We start from the raw sequence: 22,799 nt of genomic DNA, 5'->3' as shown, positions 1-22,799 counted from the left end.
CCTCTGCTTTTTCTTTCAGATCACAGTCACTGGTGTGGGAAAAGTCACCCTTTTCTTTCATAACTTTACCCATATAATTGGTCTTCCTAGTTCTCGCGTGTACAGTTTTTTTTTGACAACTATGAACAGAGACAGCAGTCTGAGTGGTATGTACAATACACATCCTGTTCCTACCTGCACTGGGCATTTCAAAGAAAACAATACCAATGACAGATATTTGCAATTTTGAACTATTGATGAAATGATTTGATCAGATAAAGCTATTTTCAATTTGCTGACAAAATGCCCAGAAACATGTGCTCATTTTGTTCACAGATTGTGCACAAAGCTCCAAAATCATTGAACTTCAAAGATTATATTTGCACAAATTAGCTCATATTCAGAATGTGTCAAGAATATTTTCTTTTCAGCTATCTGTTTTGTTTTTTCCAGGCCCCAAGGCACACAGAACATAAAAGAGGGGTATTGATTTCAATAGACACTAAAGCGCATTTTCAATATAATTTCACATCAAGATATGATGAAAATTGATTTTTTAAAAATATATATTTTTAAAGGAGCTACTTTCTATTTTTGTTGATTTTCTCTTGCCACGAAGACCCCTCATTTCCTGTCTCTGGAATTAACAGGGACTTGTTCACTGGTTTAAAAAAAACTGCATTGCTATACGAGTCAGCGAAACATCAGTTTTCACTCTTGTTGGAATAGATTCTTCCTCCCCTAACCCTCCCTGTTCTGATTGAGATGATGAACTCATTATATGTGGAGTCGTGATAGCAGGAACAACCCTGCACTATGTTGGTTGAACAGTGTGTAGCACAAGGCAGGCAGTAAATTTAATGCATTGCATATAATTTAGAAATTAATTGGGTGTATGTAATGGACTGCATATAAAGTATCCAGACTAACTTTATTTTGCGTTCAACCCAGGAGACTGCAGTTCTGCTCATATGAAGTCTATGGAAATGCTAAAACCAGAAACAAACATAGTCTGCACTGTGCAGTTTAGCAATCCCATGTTGGACATTCTAACTCTCTCTGTTTTCACTGTGGAACCTGCATTCGTTGCCGATAAAGGTAAATTAGTCAAACATCACAGAGGTCATGTCTTCTACAGGGACGTAATTTTTTTTTGCTGGCTCACTCAAGCCATGTATGAAAAGATTTTTAGACTATGTATTCATTAATAAAGTGCAGCAATAGGGTAATTCTGACTTGGTTGCAGACCAGATAGCATCAACTGTATACTGTATACTTAAAGATAGTTAGTTACAGTTTCTATGGATATTTACAATTTTAATGCATCCTTACAAATGTTTTTCTCAAACCCTTAATGCCAGTTGTTATACATTGACTAGATAAATTTAGACTTTGTAGTTCTTTTATGAGAATTACTTTGACTATTGAATAAGTGCCGTGCCCCCACCACCACACAGATAAAAATTGCAACCATAGATAAGTAAGGGAAATGCATGGAATTTACAAGATAACGTCTATATTTTTCAGGGCAGTACAGCTGTATCATCACGATAAAAGAGCTCTCAGATTCTGTGCGCAGAGACTTGAGTACAGGAGACACGTTTGTATCTGTGAAAGCATCTGTGCTTGGAGGGCATTACACAGGGCAATGTGGAAGAACAGAGATTAGTTTCATCCCTGGATTTTATATGAACGAGTTAGTTGTGATTCTCAGCAGCAGGGAGCCTACCGCTAACATCACTGTATTTGGCATATATAGAGTACTGATTAAACTAGAGGTAGGTATTACTGTTCTAAGGCACAAGAGGTTTATTAAACATACATCTGAGTATTGTGTGCTGTAGGAGCTTTCAATAGCAGTGCAACATTGTGGGGTTTTGCCCACAAGTATAGTCAATTCACTTTACAGTATCTTCTGAGAAGCGCTTTGAGACTTATAGAAGGCGTGAAAAGCCCTATATAAATGCAAGGATTATTATTATAACATATTGCATTGCACAATATACTGTAGCTTGAGTTCGCAGTTGTTTGTGTGTAACAATAAAGTTACCTAAAATGTTAATGTTTTCATTGTTTTTTCATATTAATGAGGTAGCAGCCAAGATAATTCTCCTTTGAGGTGACATCCATGAAGAATTTTATTGCTCTTTTATTATTATGTACAGTGAGCGTTACTGATTAATGTAGGTTTTGAATCTTCTATAAAGCATTAACCAGTGAGAAGTGTGTATTTGTGATGTGTTAAACATTGTATTTGTATTTGTATTAAACAATGTATTTGTGATGTGTTAATGTGATGTGTTAAAATGTAACACTGTTACATGGGAACAGTTGGCTTTTGGTTCTGGTTGAGATGTTTTTTTTAAAATGTGAAAGCATTTCTATTACCTGGTGTGATTCAATTCTTAGGTCCGCGCTGAGTCGTCGAGCATTGTGGTGAGTGAACCGATCCAGTCGCCTGCTGTCCCCAACATGGTCACTTACACATTGAGTACCACCAACTTCAGCCTGTTTCAGCAGGGACTGGGGTTAAGCAACGTCACTGTAGTCAGCACACTGACCGGCCAGGCGGTGGACGTGTTTGTCACAGTCCTACGGAACGGAGGAGGCGGTGGAGCTGGAGGCAAGACACAGCATGATTGTCTGACAACCGCATTAGCAATGACATCTGTCCGCTTCTGAATTTAAAACGGGGAACCGCCTTCTAACTTTGTGTAAATTTGTTCAGCCTCTCAGACCCTACCCTTTGGAACTCCATTCCACATTCCCCTTTGCCTCGCTCCTTCCCTTGCCTCCTTCAAGGCACACCTCAAGGCTTTCCTCTTCGACTGCGCCTTCAGCCACCCTCCTACCCCTACCCACCCTGGTCCCAAACTCCCTGCTCGGGTCCAAATCCCTGACTGTCCAGCGCCTTGGGACGCCCTCTCGACCTGAAAGGCATTAGACAAGTGTAATTTTATATTTTGTAAATTTGGATTTGTAATATGTAATAGGCATTTTCCTGGACTAGATTATCTTTTCCTCAGGCTATTCATTTGAATTTGAAAATTCCCCTTTGAAATGTCTCCCTTCATACCCTTTTCATCATCAGAGTATGCATTAACTGACAGTACTGAACAACCTCAGTATGATTCCATTTGGAAATCCTTAAAAGTTATATGTTTTTATGTTCCAGGAGATGTACCTTGTGAAGAATTGGGTTTCTTCGATAAGCTGGTGGAATCCTACCAGGTTTTGATGTTCACATTATTTGCAGTATTGGCTACAACTGCAATCATTTTTATTGGTAAGTGGCTAATGAATTAGTGTCCTTTTCCTAACGCAAGGAGGCTGATAGTTTACTTATCACATGACATCTCTGACTACTGGACCTTGATCCCCTCCAAAGCTTCCACTAATGCTCTCTCTACACTTTAGGAAGGGTAGTCCAGTGTGGCCTGAGTTTTTAGCCTCTTGGGCAATAATTTCTAACAGTATTCCTTAATAAAGGGGGAAGCAAGTGGGGAAAACTAGAACCCATATTGACTTGTGGGAACTCCATTCCAAAAATGGATTGAATCACGTGACGTACATCGTGTTCTTTTCTCTAAAACTGGCAAAAGAGTTAATTACAAGGACATAAAGAGTTAGGAACCCTGGAATGGAATGACAAGATGTAAGCTTGAGATTTGCTATTAAATGATTTATTTTTCTCTTGCAGCGTATAATGCCTTTTTGACGAGGATACAGACTATCCCAGTAGTGTATGTTTCTACACCAACACAGGCAGGTAAATGTGAATCTTGGCATACAACAATAATGCGGTGAAATAGGTAAACAGAAGGTTTTCTTAATATAAAAAAAACAAATTGTTAAATTACAATATTACTGAAAAAAATGTTTTGGTAAGACGGTAGGGGATAAAACTGGTTCTAGCTTTAAAAACATTCGACCTTATAGATAATGTGGGACGCTGCTGGCTGTGCGCAATAGGCTGCAGCATTTCGCCCACAAAATGCAGTCAATTCATTTCACAGGATATTCTGTGAAGCGCTTTGAGACGCCTGAAAGACATGGTGAGGCGCTGCATCAAATGCAAGGATTATTTATTATTATTGCAACAATTCTAACTCTTCCTTGTTTTATAGTTTACAATTCTCGATCTTCTCCACTTGTTTATGATCGGGCCCGAAGGCGTTCTCTACCATCCTGGATGTGGAGCACACGTTAACAAACACTTACAGGAAAGCAGGGCAGGCAGTCATTGTTTAGCAGCTGTTACAGTAAGAATTATTTGTTTGTGTCAATTGCATTTACGATTCTAACAGAATGGAGTAATGCCCTCTTAAAATGTGACGTTTAGCAGCAGTCAAATTGAATTATGACACTTGACTGCATTTAAGACAGTTATGTTAAAGATTTTAATTTTGGGTATATATAGCAGAACAGATCATAAGTTTTTCTTGTAATCCTTGCATAATTATTCTGCAAATATTGCCTTCATCATCAGTCATTGTTACTTTATAACGTGCCTCATGGGGAAAGTGTACTTTGTCATTATTGAATGGCATAAATTAACATGATTTAAGAGCATAATTGGGTACATGCTACGATGTCAACCAATTTACATTGAAAAGCTGGATAAACAAAAAAAAACACAGCAGTGGGTAGTGCTTCTTTTCTGCAATTAAACTTTCAGTGACCACAGGACATGGATAGATGATAATCAATCATTGAGCCCTCTAAAAGAACAGTATTATGCATACAGAATGCAGATTGAGGTTTACTGTTGCATTTTGCAATTTTAGGTTAGTCATATTGTAGTCTTAAATTGTTTGTTTCCTGTGTCTAATTGATTGAATTCTCGAATCTCTGCAGCACGAGTGAACTGTAGCTTACGGGCTTCTTGCTCTTATGCATGTTACCAGAAGGTTCGATCTGGTTTAACAGAGAAACGTGAAGTTTTAATTCTGAAAACTTTGTGAAACTGGCGCGATTTGTTCCTATTATTGTGCATACTTTAAAGTTGCCTGTTTACGTTTCAATGGAATAAAATTTAGGGAAACGTTCACCACATGTGGCGTTCTTGTTTCAAGACCTGCTAATTTAACGTTGTTGAAATCTGAGCATTCTCTGCTCATGGAACATTTACACCTGACATCTGATAACCATCGTTTCAAACACAAAACTCTACGGTTTCACTTTGTGCACAAATTTGTTTGGAAAGGGCTAAATCTATGATAATAATAATAATAATAATAATAATCCTCGATTTTGGTGCAGCGCCTTATCACATCTTCGAGACGTCGCAAAGCGCTTCACAGGAACACACTGCAACGCGAATTGACCGTATATTTTGTGGGGCGAAACGCGGCAGAAAGTTGCGTGCAGCGGCATTCCCCCCCTCCCTCCCTCCCCCCCCGCAAAACAGTCGTGGATTTGAGCGGTGGACCAAAAATAGTACTGAATTAGTTGTTTTTTTTTGTGTGGGGGGGGGGGGGGGAGGGATTATGCCGATCGACTAACAACCGGGTTCCTGCTCACCGCTGGTGTAAACGAAACAGAGGGGTGCGGAGTGAGGAGAACCGTGTGCAACGTTTCGCCCCCGCCCCGGGAATCAATGGGTAGCGATGGCGGAGGGGGAGGAGGAGAGGGCACGTGGGTAGCGATGGGGGAGGGGGAGGGGACACGTGGGTAGCGATGGCGGAGAGGGAGAGGACACGTGGGTAGCGATGGAGGAGGAGGAGAGGGCACGTGGGTAGCGATGGCGGAGGAGAGGGCACGTGGGTAGTGATGGAGGAGGAGGAGAGGGCACGTGGGTAGCGATGGCGGAGAGGGAGAGGACACGTGGGTAGTGATGGAGGAGGAGGAGAGGGCACGTGGGTAGCGATGGAGGAGGAGAGGGCACGTGGGTAGCGATGGGGGAGGGGGAGGGGACACGTGGGTAGCGATGGAGGAGGAGAGGGCACGTGAGTAGCGATGGCGGAGGGGACACGTGGGTGGCGGTGGCGGAGGGGACACGTGGGCGGCGGTGGCGGAGGGGACACGTGGGCGGCGGTGGCGGAAGGGAGGACACGTGAGTAGCGATGGCGGAGGGGACACGTGGGTGGCGGTGGCGGAGGGGGAGGAGGAGAGGGCACGTGGGTAGTGATGGGGGAGGGGACACGTGGGTGGCGGTGGCGGAGGGGACACGTGGGTAGCGATGGCGGAGGGGGAGAGGACACGTGGGTAGCGATGGGGGAGGGGACACGTGGGTGGCGGTGGCGGAGGGGACACGTGGGTGGCGGTGGCGGAGGGGACACGTGGGCGGCGGTGGCGGAGGGGACACGTGGGCGGCGGTGGCGGAGGGGACACGTGGGCGGCGGTGGCGGAGGGGACACGTGGGTGGCGGTGGCGGAGGGGACACGTGGGCGGCGGTGGCGGAGGGGACACGTGGGTGGCGGTGGCGGAGGGGACACGTGGGCGGCGGTGGCGGAGGGGGAGGGGACACGTGACTGGCAATAGGCGTTCGGCTGCGGTGCCTGGGAGCCGGCGGCGCGTGTGCGCACGCGCAGACGTGATCGACCACTCTCACTCTCTCTCTCTCCCCCCCCTCCCCCCCCCCTCTCGCTGAGGCGGCCGCGGCTCCCGGGCTGAGGGAGGGAGTCAGAGAGGGGGAGACATGGACAGGCTGGCGGCGTCCTTCGGCAGTGAGTACAACCCCAAGGGACCCCCCCCACACACACACACACACCCCTCCCCCCTCCTCGGGGCGCCTCTGGGGCCTAAGGCCCCCCCCCGGAGCCTGGGAGATGATTAGAGCCAAGACCCCCCCCACCTGTCCCTGTGTCTGGCTTCTCAAGGCAGGGAGGGAGGCAGCAGCTGGTGTCTGGCCCCTTGTGTGTCACAGTACACCTCAATGCAGGGGAGGGGGTGGGGGGGGGGGAGAGCTGAGTGTGGCCCCAGTCAGGACAGGTGTGTGGGGTGGGGTGGGCTGTGTGTGTGTGTGGGTGGGGGGGGGTGCGCGTGGATGCGAAGGGGTGGGGGTATGCGGTGGGGGGAAGTGCGGGGGTGTGCGGGGATGGGGGCGGGGCGTGTGCTGGGGGGAGAGTGTGGGGGGTGGGGGGTTGCGCGGCAATGGGGGGGGGGTGCGCGGGGAGAGTGCGGGGTGGGGGGGAACTGCGTCTCGCCTTTGCTTATAATCCTTGCATCTGATTACAGAGCCTCATCGGGTCGTCGAGACGTCTCAAAGCGCCTCACAGGATATGCTGGGAAGATTAGTGACTGTATATTACAGGCAAAACGTGGCAGCCAATTGCGCGCAGCATTGTCCCATAAACAGCCGTGGATTGAAGTGACCAGATTATTATTATTATTATTCTTTGGGGGAGAGATTATTAACCCCCCCCCCCACCACCACCACCAGAAAGTGATCCATCAATCATTTTGCTGTAACTGATCTCCAGGGTTTGCCAAAGTACTTGCCACTTGGAGACATGACGCGTAATAGTGGTCTCCAGGCCATTGGGAGAAAGTTGTTCCGAGAGTGAAAGGGAAGCTTCCCACATTTGCACCACGCGCGTGTGTGTGCGCGCGGCTGTGTGCACGTGTGTGTTTCTGGCATGCAGTCAGAAAAATCTGCACTTCGCATTGCGCACCAACAACAACTGGCATTTACTTATGTAGCGCTCTTCAGGCGGGTAATGTCTCGGAGCTCGTCAGACATTGCGATCTTTCACGCCACACTCCTGTACGTTGAGATAGCTCCCAGAAAAGGGAAGGCGAGGGTGGGGGAGGGGAGAGGATATTGACTTCTTTTGCTAATCGCTAGCTGGTTGCGTTGTATGTCCGACTCTCCTTTGGTGCTCTACGCTAAGGTTCACTTGACAGGAAACCAAGCTCCAAAGCAGTAAAGCATTGAGGCCTATCGTGTGTTAGAATTGCCTTTTCTCTCTTTTTAAAAAAATCTTTCTAGTTTCACCTTTTCCCACTGTAGAGATCGCCATTCACAGTGATTGCAATACAGTGGACTCCCATTGTGTTTTAATACAGAGATGTGATGTGTGAGTGCATTACATGTATATAGTGTATGCGTCAATTCACTTTACAGCATATTCTGTGAAACGCTTTGAGACGTCGAGAAGATGTGAAAAGGGCTATATCAAATCCAAGGATTATTATACAATAAGCCAATACTGTACGCCTTTGCTTACCGTGTCAGTAATTGACAAATGCAGAACTGTCTCGAGTCTTGTTGTGCTTTGCTTTAGGTGATCCATTTGATAAGCCTCCATGTCGCGGTTGTTCCTCTTACCTCATGGAACCCTACATTAAATGTGCAGACTGTGGACCTCCTCCGCTACTTATATGTCTGCAGGTAAGTCAGGCTAAATGAGTTCGCGCAGCATCGAGCAGATTGAATTTTCTACCTTGCGCTCCAATTCGTCCTGCAGTAGTGATTAGCAGCCACAGGCAGGACTCATTTTAAACGTGATGGAACGTAGGTCCTTTTATAGCTGTACTGAAGGGAAGTGGCCAAATTGGAGGAGTTGAAATGTGACCATTGGAAAAAATTGAGATGGGGTGAGTGGGAAAAAGGTGGAGTTTGTGTAGTAATACAATTTTACAAGATTTTTTTTTCCCCTCCCACTTTGCCTCCTTCGAGCGAATGGAAAAAGTCTCAAAACCCTCCTCTTCGACCGCACCTTCGGACACCCTCCTTCCCCTACCCTCCCTGCTCTCCACACCTCCTGATCCCAACTCCCTGCTGGGGTCCAAATGCTTGAATTTCCAGCACCTTGGGACGTCCTCCCGATGTGAGAGGCTCTATATACAAATGTAATTTGTTGTTGATGGACAGTTACTACGGACTTAAAATGAAGAATGATCCCTTTCCTTCCAGTAAACCTGAATTTGGAATCCTTTTCTGGCTTTAACCAGAATTTGTTTCTTTTTAACCTGCAGTGTTTTACTAGAGGGTTTGAGTACAAGAAGCACCAAAGTGACCACAGCTATGAAATAATGGTGAGTACCAGGTAACTGCCCTGTAAATAGAGAACTATAGAACGCAGCATTGATTCTGTAAAAGAGGAAAATCTGATCAATCCTCTTGTTAGTCTTTCCAGCAAACAACATAGATTCTGATCATGAAACATCATATATAAAACACACATATATTCTATACAACAGTCATACAGTATATCCTGTGAAGGGCTTTGAATTGTCCTCCTGACAATGAAAGGGCGCTAGACCAAATGTAAATAAAATATTATGAAAAATGAAATATGTAATGTTTAAACTACTTCTAGTTAAGTTTATTACAAGCATTAGGAGTGTCTTATGGGGTGAGGGGGACATGAATTGGGCAAAATACACTGTTATGGGAAAGGGCAAATAAATGGAACTGAAAGGATTGCTTATTGACTTACAGACATTGTGTCTGTGCCTGTGTTCCCGGCATAGACACAATAAACTGAATGGCCTTATTCTGTGCAGTAAATTTCCATGTCTGTAAACACTGGAAAAACGTGTTTTTTCTACCCACTCTACCGTGTGGTTTTCAAGTGCCGTTAGTTTATGGGAGAGAATTCATTTAGAGAATCATAAGTTACTACATCTCCCCTCTGAGCAACCTGTTATTTCAGTGCTGAATTCAAAATTTCACCTGGTCTCAGCCTTAAATGGTTGCCTTAAAATTAAAGATGGTATAGAATTTAAGATGAAATATTCTTAAATTCAAACATTTTTCAAAGTTCTACATAGTTATAAACTTTAAGGCTGAGACGAGGTGAGGTTCCGGGCCCCTTGATGTTCTTCATAATGACAAATGCTTTTATTGAGTGTACTTCAAACTGGTTGGAGATCTTGAGGTGCTGCTTGTGGTTTTACTCTCTCTTTCTAACACACAGACGTCTGATTTTCCCATTTTGGATCCAAACTGGACAGCCCAGGAGGAGATGTCACTGCTGGAAGCCGTGATGGACTGTGGCTTTGGAAACTGGTAATGGAACTCATCTGATACCGAGACCCATTATCAACTGGGCGCCTTTCTTACAGTATTTTACAGAAATACATTCATTAATGGTATAAGCCTTATTAATAGTGTGTGGTATATGGGCAAATGTTCTTCAGATAACTGAAGAAATTGTCAAGCGAGAGGACCTGGATGAAGAAGGCCCTTTGATCTTATCCTTGCAGAATACCCACCCTGTCATCCTCCCATTACATCATCCAGCTGTTAAAATTGAGTCCAGTGTCCTGGCCTTAACTGCCCTTCGTGGTAACAGGTTCCAGTTGTTCCTCCGCAAAAAGAAATGCTTCCTGCTGTCTATCCTGAAATTGCTCTTTACAACCCTGAATCTGTGACCTCTTGTTCTGCTGCCTTGGTTTATCTGAAAGTATTGTTTTACCTTGTGTCTGTAAGAGTTCTGCTGTCAAGCCATCAGGATGCTCAGCAAGAACAGCCAAGGGTGGCTCACATGCTGCAAGTCTATCTTTTGCTGAAGAGAAACAAGCGTGTGATAATGGCTATGTTCTTTCCCTCGTGATGTTCCAGCCAAAAGTGAATTTTCACTGTGTTGGAATTGCAGCCAACATTGCTTTACAGGACCAAACCTGATTTATTATATATTGACTGTGTAGTTTCTACATTGAGGCGCATTACATGTATATCATATAATGTGCATATAACTAAAACCACTCTTTGTAGGCAAGACGTAGCCAACCAGATGCGTACAAAATCCAAGGAAGATTGTGAAAAACACTACATGAAGCATTTTGTGAACAATCCACTGTTTTCCTCCACTTTGCTGAGTTTAAAGCAATCCGAAGAATACAAAGGCTTTGACACAGCAATCACATTCAGACGTGAGTATTTGAGCTACGATTCTGGAAGGAAACATTAAAGACAAACTGCTGGATATTTTCTCCCAGTATCTGAAATTCTGACAGGTTCTCAGACTTCACAGGATGAGTCAATAAAACCTCCCGTGAACCCCGCAAGCCAAAGACTTCGCTGGGCAAACAAGATTTTCCAGTTATAATAATAATATATAATAATAATCCTTGCATTTGATATAGCGCTTTTCACGTCGGGAGGACGTCCCAAAGCGCTTCACAGAACATACTGCAAAGTGAATTGACTGTATATTTGTGGGCGAACGCGGCAGCCAATTGCGCACAGCAATGTCCCACAAACAGTCGTAGATTGAAAATGACCAATTTATTATTGTTTTTGGTTTTTGAAGGGATTATTATTAACTGCTAATCCTAATCCCTAACTTTTAAAATAAATAAAATAAGCAAAAATAAATCCAGCCTAACACTTAAAATGAATACAGTTTAATTTTAAATAGACTGCCCTCCCCCTCCCCCCCCCCCACCAAATAACAATAGTTCTGTTTTCACCACTGACGCATTGCGTCTCTGTTGATGCCTTTGGCTAAACAAATCTATCTCAAAGTGGGCATTAACCGGGAGCTTGAAAATGCGGGGTGGACTTTTAAATCACAGAATTTTCTTTCGGATCTAGTCTTAACTAATTCCGAATTCTGGCTAAGTGGGGCGTGGATAGCCAGTGGGGGCATTTATTGTATAGTAGCATGATTCTTAGTAAGCATGGAGCATGAGCTGTCTTTCATTTGGGATTCATTTTTAAGTTTAAATTTGCATCATCTGAAATTTTTTTTGAAAGCTTAAGTACAACATAGTCGCGTTTAACAGACACAGTCACACCACTTTACAAGATAACCCTGTCAAGTACTTTGAGACATCTCGATGACTTAATAAGGCAGTATATCAAATACAAGGATTATTTTTATTTCTGGAGGAGTGTACACCCCCACTATGTGGAGTCTTGTAGCTCAGTGGTTAGAGCACTCGCCTCTCAAGTGAGATGCCTGGGTTTGATTCCTGGCAGGGTGAAACCTTGGGCAAGTTTGTGTGTGTTTGTGGGGACGCTGCTGTATGCAATTGGCTGCTGCATTTCGCCCACAAATGTACAGTCAATTCACTTTACAGTATATTCTGTGAAGCGCTTTGAGACGTCTCGAAGACGTGATAAGGCGCTGTATCAAATGCAAGGATTATTATTATTTTTACTAAAAACAAGTTTCTCACTTCTCTTCCCCCCCCCACCCCTTAATTTTCTTTAGCTTGTGATGAGCCCCCAAGACCTACGTTTGATTCTGCAGTGTCGAGGGACATGGCGGGCTACATGCCAGCACGAGCAGACTTTGTTGAGGTAACTTCAACAACAACCTGCATTTATAGAGCGCCCTTCGCGCAGGGTAGACTCTCGAAGCGCTTAACAGTGACGGAGCCTAATGCTGTGCCGGGGGGAGGGAGGAGGTGACCGTAAGCATGGTCGAAGAGTAAGGGCTGCAGGCGTGATCTAAAAAAGGGGGAAGGAAGCGGGCAAGGAGGAGAGAGTGAGGACGAAAGTTTCAAAAGTTTGGGGGAGTAGTGGCTGGAAACCCCAAATTAATATTCTAATATTAATATTTTATAACTGACGTTTTTGTTGGGAAGGCTGACAGACAAAACGCTGAAATGATGCACGAACTGACATGCACATTCCTTCTTGCAAACAGGAATTTGACAATTATGCAGAATGGGACCTGAGAGATATTGATTTTGTAGAGGATGACTCTGATATTTTGCACGGTGAGTGTTTTTAGACTGAAAAAGCGCCTTGTGTTATAGATAGAGCCTTGCGGAGCAATGGAATGTCTATTCACCAAGCACCGGCAATGGTGTTAAGAGAATGTAATGTAATGCCAGCCGTTTGAGGAATGTAACACTCCTGAATCAAAATTAGAGCCGGCCAGAGCTACACCAGGCGCTGTATCAAATGCAAGGATTATTATTATTATAAATCTGGAGTTTGGCTGTACCCTTTTTAAGAATTTGTGCTGAATTATAATCGCTGTTCCAGATTTACAGACAGCATTTGTGCTGATCTACAAAGATAAATATGAGCACAGATCGAAAAGGAGCCAACCTTAAACATGATAGTTCCTACTTCACAATATTGTTCCTTTTTTTTTCAACCACAACATGAAGCAAAGGCCATGCTCAACCTGAAAATAGCCCAATTCCCTGTCACCAGGCCCTGAGACCTCCTTGTGTCACGTTGTGCCATATTTGAGGTATTATGTTAGTGTAAATTGGTCGAACTAGTGCATATTATCCGCGAAATGTCGCACTTTGCTGTTGATCTGTGTTTTCATGAGCAAAGTTATTTCTCGGGATGTGGAGGAATCACAGAAATGGGAACCTCCCTTTGCATCGGAGCAAACTGGCTTCTTTCACAATCAGCTGATCCCTCCCATTGTAATAGGTTTAGGTGGAAAGTAACAATAATCCTTTTATATTTGGATTTGGGCCACAAAAGTATACAGTCAAACAGTATATTCTGTGAAGCGGTTTGAGATACCTCGAAGACCTGATACGGAGATATATCATACGCAAGGATTATGATTATTATTACATTTGATATAGCACCTGGAGGGAGTCTCAAAGCACTTCACAGAGTGAATGGGATTAGAGAAAGCGACTCCAGTGATGGAGTGAATGGCCTCCTTCTGTGCAGCAAACGTTCTATCTATGATGCCTATTTAATCTTGATGCAGTGTAACCTAGGCGGTTGGGTTCATCTGGCAATCCACTTGAGTAAACCATTTCTACACTTGCATTTGCCTGAATAGCTCTGAAGCTCGCAGTGGTGGATATTTATCACTCCCGATTGAAAGAGAGGCAGCGAAGGAAAAAGTAAGTCTCGCTGGAGTTTTTGTGTTTTTTTATTTTATTCTCCATAAATTGCAAAATGCACACATTGTTGGTTTTCCTGACACCAGTACTTTCTCCAGTAAGTCCTCGCACAGCTTCCGTTGGTCTTCCCTAGGAAACACTTGTTTCATCGGGATTAATGGCAAATTATCTAACTAGATTGAGAGTTTAGGGGGAATTATACTAGGCGTTATGTATCATCTGCTTCGTTCACGTGCATCCGCTACCTTGTCCGAATCGCAGAGGAAAATTCTTGTTAAGGAGCCAAATTTCACTCTTTCCACAGAATTTTGAGAGACCACGGCCTGATTAACCTCCGGAAGTTTCAGAGTAAGTGCCATCAATGTCTGGCGTTCCTTCTGAAAGGGAAGCATATACAGTAAACCTCACACAAGTTGTATCAGTTGGGACCATATACTTAATACACCGTATGCCAAGTATGAGATATGTCAAACTTGCATAGAATATAAACTCTTGAATGGGACTCAAGCAGGTGCACAACTTAGGCGATTATTATACGATTTATACAGATCAGACTTGTGCAAGGTTTACTGTCATCCCATTTGTATTGTTTGATGGGAGGAGGTGACGGTTTCTGTGGAATTGTGCTTTTGCAGTGACCTTCTTTGCTCTGAGCAAAAATAACCTTTTATTTAATATATGAGCTTATAGGCAAGTGATCAGAAACGTTGTTATAGATTTCAAAAAATATATTTTTGACTACAATAATAAGAATAACAAGCCCGGTAATCGAGCACATGAAGTATTTGTGCTTAATCAAGTGATGAGCATTTAGCAGAGTAATTAGTGTGGGAATCCCATTTCCGCTCAATGTGTGTGAAGGGAGCTGAAAGGACTTTGAATGACATAAAATATTAAATATGCCTATTTTGGTGTGTGTGTTTTTTTTAACTTGCTATTTAAGAGACTTCACAAAATTTGTATGAGGAAAATTGGGTGTGTAAATTGGGTCTAACAAAGTAGCCGTACTCATTGCAGTCTTACCTTTTAGAGAAGTACTTTGGTGAATCTCAATTTGACTCCTTTGGTTTAATGATTCCCTCAGCCAGTGCATTTGCAGATGGGCCTGTAGTTTCAGACAATGGCTGCACAAGATCCTTTACATGATATTGAACAAAAGCATGCTGTGCATATTAAACGTCAGCTGGCTCCCTTTTCATAACGAGCAGAAACTCAATTCTCTCTTTGGCTCACCCGTTACCAGCCAGTTGCCCTCTTGGGAAAGCAACGTTGGGTTTGAAGCTGAATCTATGGGTCATGAGCTTATAATGTCAGGCATCGAGGTATCATCACATGAGGGTTGTTCAGTGCATTCGTAGCTATCAGCTGACACGTTGGTGCAGCTTGTGATGGGAGCAGTCATAAGGTGACCGATTAATTATGCGGTATCTGATTTTTATGGAGCCAAACCGCAGTGGTCTGGACGGGTCCGACTGGATGTTTCACCAACTGCACCTGAAAAGCTGTTTAACGAGTAACCATTAAGCTCTATGCAAGGTTTGCGTGCATCTGTATACTAACCTTGTTCTGATAGATGTACAAATATCTGTTCGTTTGTATTTTCTAGTTCTTGAAAGACGGTACCCTAAGGAAATGCAGAACCTGTACAATGGCATGAAATACTTTGCGAGACTGCTGGGACCTATTGAGCACGACAAATTCATTGAAAGCCATACGTGTACGTAGCAATTTCTTTTATCTTCAGAAGGGTTTTCCGACTTTGGTGCGTTTTGCACTCTGATGTTTGTGTTGGAAAATCTGTTGGAAAATGCACCCAGCCATTCCCGTCCAGCACTCATGTACCTGATGGGTGCGTACGGAGCCATTTGCTCCATACGTTGTTCCCGGCAATGTGCCTCAGCCTTGAAAAGTTTAGTAAGCTTATTTGCCAGAGCCTATCTTTTTACCAGCCTGTCCTCTAGCTGTAGTTTGTGAAGGATTTTTCCCCCAGAAAAAGATGACGAGAGAAAATCCATGCATATTAAATTTATAAAAATGACATTTTTTTTAAACCCTTTGTCTCTTCAGTGGATTTTGAACTGCGGAAAGGGATCAAACGGTTGCAAGAATACAGATGTGCAGGAATCTCCACCTTACGCGGTGAGTTTACAACAGCATGTGCAGTAAGTGAATTGTTCCTCATCACAGGCTTGTACGTGTTGGTGCGACAGAGCAAGAAAGTGCACAGAGATGGTGAAGGAATGTTGCATTGTGAGGATGGATCATGTTGAGTCTTTGCTATTGTTAATCTGCCGTGAACTAACCTTGATGTGCAAATAGTACACTGCACTTAGACAGCACATATTATGGTATTTTATGTCTTCAAAATATGTTTACGTATTAGTGTTTTTGGGGGGTTTTAATCTTACAAACCATTTTATATAATCCTCCAAAACAAAACAATAATAAATTAATTGGTCATTTTCAATCTACGACTGTTTGTGGGACATTGCTGTGCGCAATTGGCCGCCGCGTTCGCCCACAAATATACAGTCAATTCACTTTACAGTGTGTTCTGTGAAGCGCTTTGGGACGTCCTCCCGACGTGAAAAGCACTATATCAAATGCAAGGATTATTATTATTATTATTATGTAATTCCGATCAGTGAAACTTGTCGCAAAGAACAACTATGGGGAACGGGCTGGAAAATGGGACTGGCGGGATTGCTCTAAAAGGAGCCAGCGCAGACACGATGGATCAAACGACGTTCTTCTGTGCTGTAAATTTCTATGGTTCTTACCTACCTCTTATTCCTTGTTAACATCTTTATTAATATATAGCCTCGATCGCCAGGAGTGGGAATAGGGCCGTTCGGATTGATTCTGTGCTGCCGTTTGTCCATCAGTCCTGGAAGCTTAATGTGTGACTTCATTATAAAACGCCTTTCCCACTCCTTTCCTGAAGGCGCTTTGATTCCATTTTGTTCCTGTTACAGTCTGGTTCCTCAGACTCCCCACGTGTACCTTACCCAAGTGGTCAGTGTGGATCGCGGCAGTGAATATTAGCTGGGAATTTGACCTCAGCGAGAGTTGGATCCAGACCCAATTCTGTCTCCCCTTCAATGTCATGCACTTACACCTCCAGCGGAGGTCACTAGATAGCGATCAATAACAGGATAAAACACCTTTAGCCTTCTCCAGTGTCATTTACTCACTGAGGAAACTTGCTGAGCCGTCAGTAGAGCTCTCAAAAATAATCTGGAACGGTCTCGGGAAATGCAAGGCGCAGAATCTGACCTGTGCCTGTCCTTTGTATACAAGACAAATTGAAGATCAATTTCATTAGCAATTTAGTTTGGGATTTGAAAACCCCTCAGCCAAAGGAGACGATTTATGCATATCTCACTAATCGATTTAATCGTTTGCTATCATTAGTCATGGGTCTAAATCACATACTCTTCCTGGATTATTTTGATTGTAGCCACTTTACCCGTTTTATCCTCTGAGTTTGATTATCATTTGAGTTCTCTGGCCACACCACCTAAATCAGTCAATTAATGCATTAGTATTTACTGCATTGAAGCCTTCTGTGTATTGATTGAGATTTTTCTGAATTGGAATTGTTCTGGGCTCAGGTTGGGATACAGTGATGGGTGCTACATAAACACAAGTTATAGCTGTATTTAATATAGTCTTAGCAACTTGTGTTTTTAACCTTCGTAAAAATGATTTGCTGGGAAAACCCGCACCATGTTGCGCCCACCGTCCATTTAGTCTGTAGGGTTTTAATCGATCGTTGATCTTGCTCCCCACTCGCAGGCGCCAAAGTTTACAATTGCCTGAAGGCACATCGTGAGGAGGAGCGTGTAAAACGCAGCATGCTTACAGAGGTCCTCCAGTGTCTCCAGGATTCCAGCGCCTGTCAGCAGTGGTTACACAGACAAGCCGCAATGTGAGTTCCTTCAGCCTCTCTGCCCCCACCTTTTGGAACTCCATCCCACAGTCACTTTGCCTCTCCCCCCACCTTCCTTGCCTCCTTCAAGGCGCGTCTCAAGAACCTCCTCTTTGATCGGGCCTTCAGTCACCCTCCTCCCCAGGCTGGCAAGAGCCAAAGCTTTGGGGACCCCAGAGTGTGAAGTGGGGGTAACTGCTGGTGTCTAACCAGCTGCAGCCGCATCGCTTGAGAGGGTGAAAAGGGAACTGATTCGGTCGTGAGAATTCAGACACCCAGGGCTCCAGTTGTAATCACAGCTCCAGTGTAAAAAGCAATCTGCTGCACGTCACTGAATCTGGCACCAGATAAATTCTCTGCACTTTGATTCAATTTGCATCTTGCGCGGTGACACCCTGTAACAAATCGTCCCTGGCACAGAACTGACAGAAATGAATAGCATCGAGCCAGGGCAACATATGGGACACACCAGTAATATGCCACTATCATAATCTGCATTAATAAGAAGGGAAATGTTATCCTGTTATGTTTTTGATGTATCATCCACACTGTAATGCATCTGTTGTACTTCGCATGATCTCCTTTCCTATGTGTTTCATGAAATTGGCTTTTTAAGGCATTAAAATGTATTTATTCAGTAAACTAGGTTGTCCTGACTTTGCTAAAATACAAACACAACTGTTGTGGATTAATTATAGGACATGTATGGATACAAGGGCTGTAATCTGTACAACCTCTACGTGTTGTCACCAGAGAAATGAGAACATTTGTATTGTTTAATATGCAAACAAACTTGCTGGTTATCCAACTGAGCAGAAATTGCCAATCAGGAACTGATGGCATTTCCTCGGGAGACAATTTCAGATACTCGCGTTTATCTTTTCTTGTCTTTTTGTGTATTCTATCTTTCTGAGATGGAATATCAGCCCAGACAGAAATCGAGGTAAAGCACATCTTTCAACTTTCTGTTCCATCAAGACTTCGAGCAACTAGACTGCAATTTGTTATCTACTTTAGTGTAAACCAGGGCACCTCACAGGGTAAACCCATTGGAACCCATTGGAACTGTGTGTGAGTGACTGCCTTCAGGAAAGGGAGGGGAAAGCAATTAAAACGTAAAATTTGTGTCTCGTATTGTTTCTACAGCATCGAAACAACCTGTTACTGTTAATAATTCAGAGGCGTATAAGGTTTCTTTCTACATTGCATGCTCTGTACTCAACGCACGTAGCTAGAATATTTTTATAAATTAAATTCAAATGCCGAACAAGAAAAGGATAATGTCAAACTTCTTTTCAAGTCAGTAGCTAAGTTTTTTTTTAAATATCACTCACTGTCAGACACTTCCTCCTTAATAATGGGAGAAAGGCTTCTGGTGAACTGAATCCTGGTGAAGCAGTCCATTCTCCATCTAATGGACACTGAGGTAGTCATTTATCATCTAACGCTGTTCTATATGATTTGCGATAAAAATACATGTTCCAATTTTAGTCATGGCAGCCTGGCCATTTCAAAGCGTTCATCTCATCACTTTGTATTTCATTGTATTTTTCAGCGATTCAGGACTAAACCCAGTGACTCCGGTCATTCCTACAGCAGGTGAGTAGCTATCGAGACTGGGGTGGGGGGCGTGGGTGGGGGAGAGGTTTAGAGGATCCTTTTAACTCTGTTGGTCACGCTGCATAGTTTGAGCAACCGACTTGATACTAACGACCATTTTTCTTGCGTGTTACTAACTAGAGTTTTGTCTCTTTCTATCCTGGTGAAGCAGGCAGGCGAAACGCACCCCCACTGAACCTCACCGGTCTCCCGGGCACGGAAAAACTCAACGATCGGGAAAAAGAGGTACATTTAAGTTATCCGCTAACTGTCTTCAGGTTCCACATTTTGGTGTCCAACCGACTCGGTGGGAACCACTCTCATCTCCTAGTCAAAGGGACAACAACAAATTACATTTGTGCAGTGCCTTTCAGGTCAGGAGGACGTCCCGAGGTGTTGGACAGTTAAGGGTAGGCACCTGAGCTGGTGGTTGGGATCAGGAAGGGTGGAGGGCGGGGAGGGTAGGGGTAGGAGGGTGACTGAAGGCATGGTTGAAGAGGAGAGTCTTGAAGGAGGCAACGGAGGGGGCGAGGTGGAGGGAGTGTGGGATAGAGTTCCAGAGGGTGGGGGCAGAGTGGCTGAAGGCAAGCCGGAGCCCACTGAGCAGAGGGAGCGGACAGGTTGCTAGGGGTTCAGTTGATCTCATTTTTTTTCACTCAATGCTCCCAACACTGTCCTGTTTGCAGGGCGCTGTATGAGTACAAGATGTTATTTCTAAAAGAAACTTTTGATTTGCGACTGAAATTTTTTTTTTGAGTGAGAGTGAACCCCTTCTGAGCGGAGTGTGAATCAAACCGTGCGTCAAGTCCCATTCACAGTCACTGCACTTTACAGTGTATCCTGGGAAGCACTTTGGGACCTCCTTCCCACGTGAAAGGCGCGATACTATACATAAGGATTATTAAGTACAGTAAGCTCATCCAAGTTATCTGGAGCGGTGAGTTAGGTATATGCATAAATACATAAATAAATGTTGCCAGGATATTGACAGCAATGAAGGCTTAAGTGATATTAATAGTCCTTGCATTTGATACAGCGCCTTATCGCGTCTTCGAGACGTCTCAAAGCGCTTCACAGAATAGACGGTAAAGTGAATCGACCGTATGTTTTGTGGGTGGAACTTGAGAGTGGCAAGTTAGGGCAGGGTCACGTTATCAGACGTCTATTGTGTCGAGCAGAATGTTTTACGTGCCCGGGTGAGAATCACAGGCGTGAAGATGAGCTCCGAAACACGTCGGATTCAAACATTTATTTGCTTTGTAAAAGGTTAGAACCGCGTTGACTGTCTGACTGAATTTGTGTATTTTTTTTTTCTTTTCTTTGCCCCTCCACCACCGTCACCACCCTCTCTCTCTCTCTCTCTCTTGAAGCTATGCCAGGTGGTGAGACTGGTCCCTGGAGCTTACTTGGAATACAAGGCGGCTTTAATGAACGAGAGCAGCAGGTTGGGAGGCTTGAAGCTGGCTCAGGCAAGGACTCTCATTAAAATAGATGTGAACAAAACGAGAAAGATCTACGATTTCCTGATACGAGAAGGATACATCACTAAAGCTTAAAAACCAGCCACGACCCCTATTGGGCTTGGCATTCAGGAGCGTTGTCACTAAGCAACCTCAAGCAGTTACTGCAGGTTACCTGGCAACGGCAGAATTGTTTTGTCGGTGTGCGAAGTGGAAGAATCGACGGGGATTCAAATATTTATTCTTTATTTTATAAAAGATTGGAACTATGTTGTCTGACTGACTGACTAACTGACTGACTGAATTTGTCATTTTGTATGGGTTTTTTCCGTGAAGCGATTTCTCGAATGGCAATTTTTCTTTCTGGATTCCGTTCATGCGAGAATGTGTATTTAAACTTGCTTTTTTAATTTTTATTATCGTCATTAAGAAAAGAGGATCGATCCCATTTCATTGATGGCACTTGCAGCTCGTTGCAGGTCAACTTTTGCGTTGATGAAGCCATCTTGAGTCAGCACAACCTGTTGCACTCGCAAAATGAGATGAAATCAATATGGTTTCTCGAGCACACGCACAAGCAAGCGATGTCACTGTGCAAAACTTAGTGGGTGCGAATGCATTTACAGAGTGACGGGCAATGCAGGAGTTATTGTATCTGTCACGCTAAATTCATTGAAGTTTGTCTTAACGGTCAAAGCTGTCACTTCCATTCAATGTTAGGGGAGTGCCCTGTGTTGTCAGAGGTGCCATCTTTCGGATGAGACATTAAAGAGTCTTTAAGTCCTGACTGTCTGTTTTAAGTTGATGTTAACGATAGCATTGCTCTAATCGGGGCTGCGGGGGGGGGGGGGCGGGGGGATTTCTCCCGATGTCCTGGACCTCGCTAACAAACCCCCAGTTAAATTGTTCAGTCATTTCATGGCTGTATGTGAGAGGTTGCTGTGCGCATGTTAGCTGCCGAATTTCCGTTCGTTCAAAGACAGAATCACTACACTTTACAGTCAATCCAGCGAAACGGTTGAGCCGTCACAATGACGGGATAAGGCGCTGTATCAAATGCAAAGATTATCATCACTCATTCAAATGTGTAAGCGCTCACTGTGATCCCAGACCGGTTGAGCGTGTGGGGGCTTAACTGCCTCGGAGCTTTGAGCCTGGATTACATTGGCAGGACTGTTGCTGTGGGTACGCCAGCAAAAATAATTGCAATCGTACCGACGTGATTAGGCTTTGTTAAGAGGTGAGCTCGAGGCCATGTTTTGCATCCGCGTGCGTTAGATGATTCAGCCTATGTAAACCGAGCATTCTCCAACACAGTTGCTTCTTTGCGGGGAGACGAGCGTAAATAAAAGAGGAGCTGCGTACAGGATAGTTTTCACTGCGCGCTCTAGAGCCTGCTCCACATACCCTGGCATTGCTCCCCTGAGCACAGCGACTATGTCCAGAGTCTTGCTCCTGCTCCCTGACCCTCGGATAAATGCGAAGAATCAATCCGAGATCAAAACATTTTCATTCGCGGCCGTGAATCATCTCATCGTTACTCGCCAATCAGCCACCCGGCTGCACTTCTGCCATTACATAGCGAATAGAAATGCAGGCGAATAAACATGTGCAACGCATAACATTAAAGGCTCACCCCTTCCCCCTTTTTTCCCCCTGATAGCAGCCGGCTTCCTCCTTCCAGCTGCTTCAGATTTACTTAGGAATACATCACTGTTTCTCTCTGCAAGAAAAATAACATCACATTTGTCCTCCCTCTTGCTTACGATATTTTGAAAAGCTTAATGACTGATGTTTTCTTCCCCTCCCTCCCTCCCCACCACTGTCCCCCACGTGGCTGAAACCCATTTGTGACTTTCTCCCCCTCTCCCTTGCGTCTGCAGTTTTTGCAGCTGGCGTGGAGGATGAGTTTGCACAAAGCAACAGGCTGCCAAGGAGACGGTCGCAAAGCAGAAATCGGCAAAAGCTGTGACCACATGGAGAGTAAGTGCGGACGGGTTAGGAAGGCGTGAGACATGTTGAGGCTGCGTTTTATGATCAAATCCCTTTGTGCACTGCAATTTTCTGACATACGGATTGTCAGACCAAATGCAGAGTCGATC

The 22,799-nt window shown here is 44.2% G+C and overlaps 2 protein-coding genes across 5 annotated transcripts in view; both read left to right on the top strand.

Moving 5' to 3' along the window:
* Nucleotides 1-5,022, top strand: part of LOC103183362 (nuclear pore membrane glycoprotein 210-like) — a 28,762-nt gene extending 23,740 nt beyond the window's left edge. The window contains exons 34-40 of the mRNA XM_042338558.1: nt 20-146; nt 931-1,077; nt 1,507-1,757; nt 2,389-2,602; nt 3,155-3,265; nt 3,680-3,748; nt 4,107-5,022. Coding sequence (XP_042194492.1) covers nt 20-146; nt 931-1,077; nt 1,507-1,757; nt 2,389-2,602; nt 3,155-3,265; nt 3,680-3,748; nt 4,107-4,189 — 1,002 coding nt within the window. The 3' untranslated portion in view covers nt 4,190-5,022. The remainder of the gene's footprint in view (nt 1-19; nt 147-930; nt 1,078-1,506; nt 1,758-2,388; nt 2,603-3,154; nt 3,266-3,679; nt 3,749-4,106) is intronic.
* Nucleotides 5,023-6,571: 1,549 nt separating this feature from the next.
* Nucleotides 6,572-21,477, top strand: tada2a (transcriptional adaptor 2A). 4 transcript variants are annotated; one of them, XM_042338854.1, is made up of 15 exons: nt 6,572-6,647; nt 8,208-8,314; nt 8,902-8,961; nt 9,846-9,937; nt 10,646-10,803; nt 12,090-12,178; nt 12,528-12,600; nt 13,644-13,707; nt 14,012-14,055; nt 15,314-15,424; nt 15,775-15,846; nt 17,506-17,638; nt 19,194-19,237; nt 19,410-19,483; nt 20,608-21,477. In XM_042338854.1, the coding sequence occupies exons 1-15, from the start codon at nt 6,620-6,622 to the stop codon at nt 20,791-20,793; spliced, it is 1,335 nt and encodes a 444-aa protein (XP_042194788.1). In that variant the 5' UTR covers nt 6,572-6,619; the 3' UTR covers nt 20,794-21,477. The 4 variants fall into 4 exon arrangements, with proteins under 4 accessions (XP_042194788.1, XP_042194787.1, XP_042194790.1 ...); XM_042338853.1 differs by having other exon boundaries at nt 19,407-19,483; XM_042338856.1 differs by lacking the exons at nt 17,506-17,638; nt 20,608-21,477 and having other exon boundaries at nt 19,410-19,474.
* Nucleotides 21,478-22,799: the final 1,322 nt, after the last annotated feature.

Source organism: Callorhinchus milii, unplaced genomic scaffold (assembly GCF_018977255.1).
Source record: "Callorhinchus milii isolate IMCB2004 unplaced genomic scaffold, IMCB_Cmil_1.0 Scaffold10, whole genome shotgun sequence".
In the NCBI taxonomy this organism is placed as follows: domain Eukaryota; kingdom Metazoa; phylum Chordata; class Chondrichthyes; order Chimaeriformes; family Callorhinchidae; genus Callorhinchus; species Callorhinchus milii.
Note: the sequence above shows the minus strand (reverse complement) of the source record. Positions and strands in the feature narration are given on the sequence as shown.

Excerpts from the sequence above, each read along its gene's own strand:
- tada2a (XM_042338853.1), top strand. The coding sequence starts at position 6,620 with ATGGACAGGCTGGCGGCGTCCTTCGGCA. Across the intron at positions 8,315-8,901 it reads CGCTACTTATATGTCTGCAG|TGTTTTACTAGAGGGTTTGA; the intron begins GTAAGTCAGGCT and ends TTTAACCTGCAG. Across the intron at positions 19,238-19,406 it reads TCCGGTCATTCCTACAGCAG|CAGGCAGGCGAAACGCACCC; the intron begins GTGAGTAGCTAT and ends ATCCTGGTGAAG.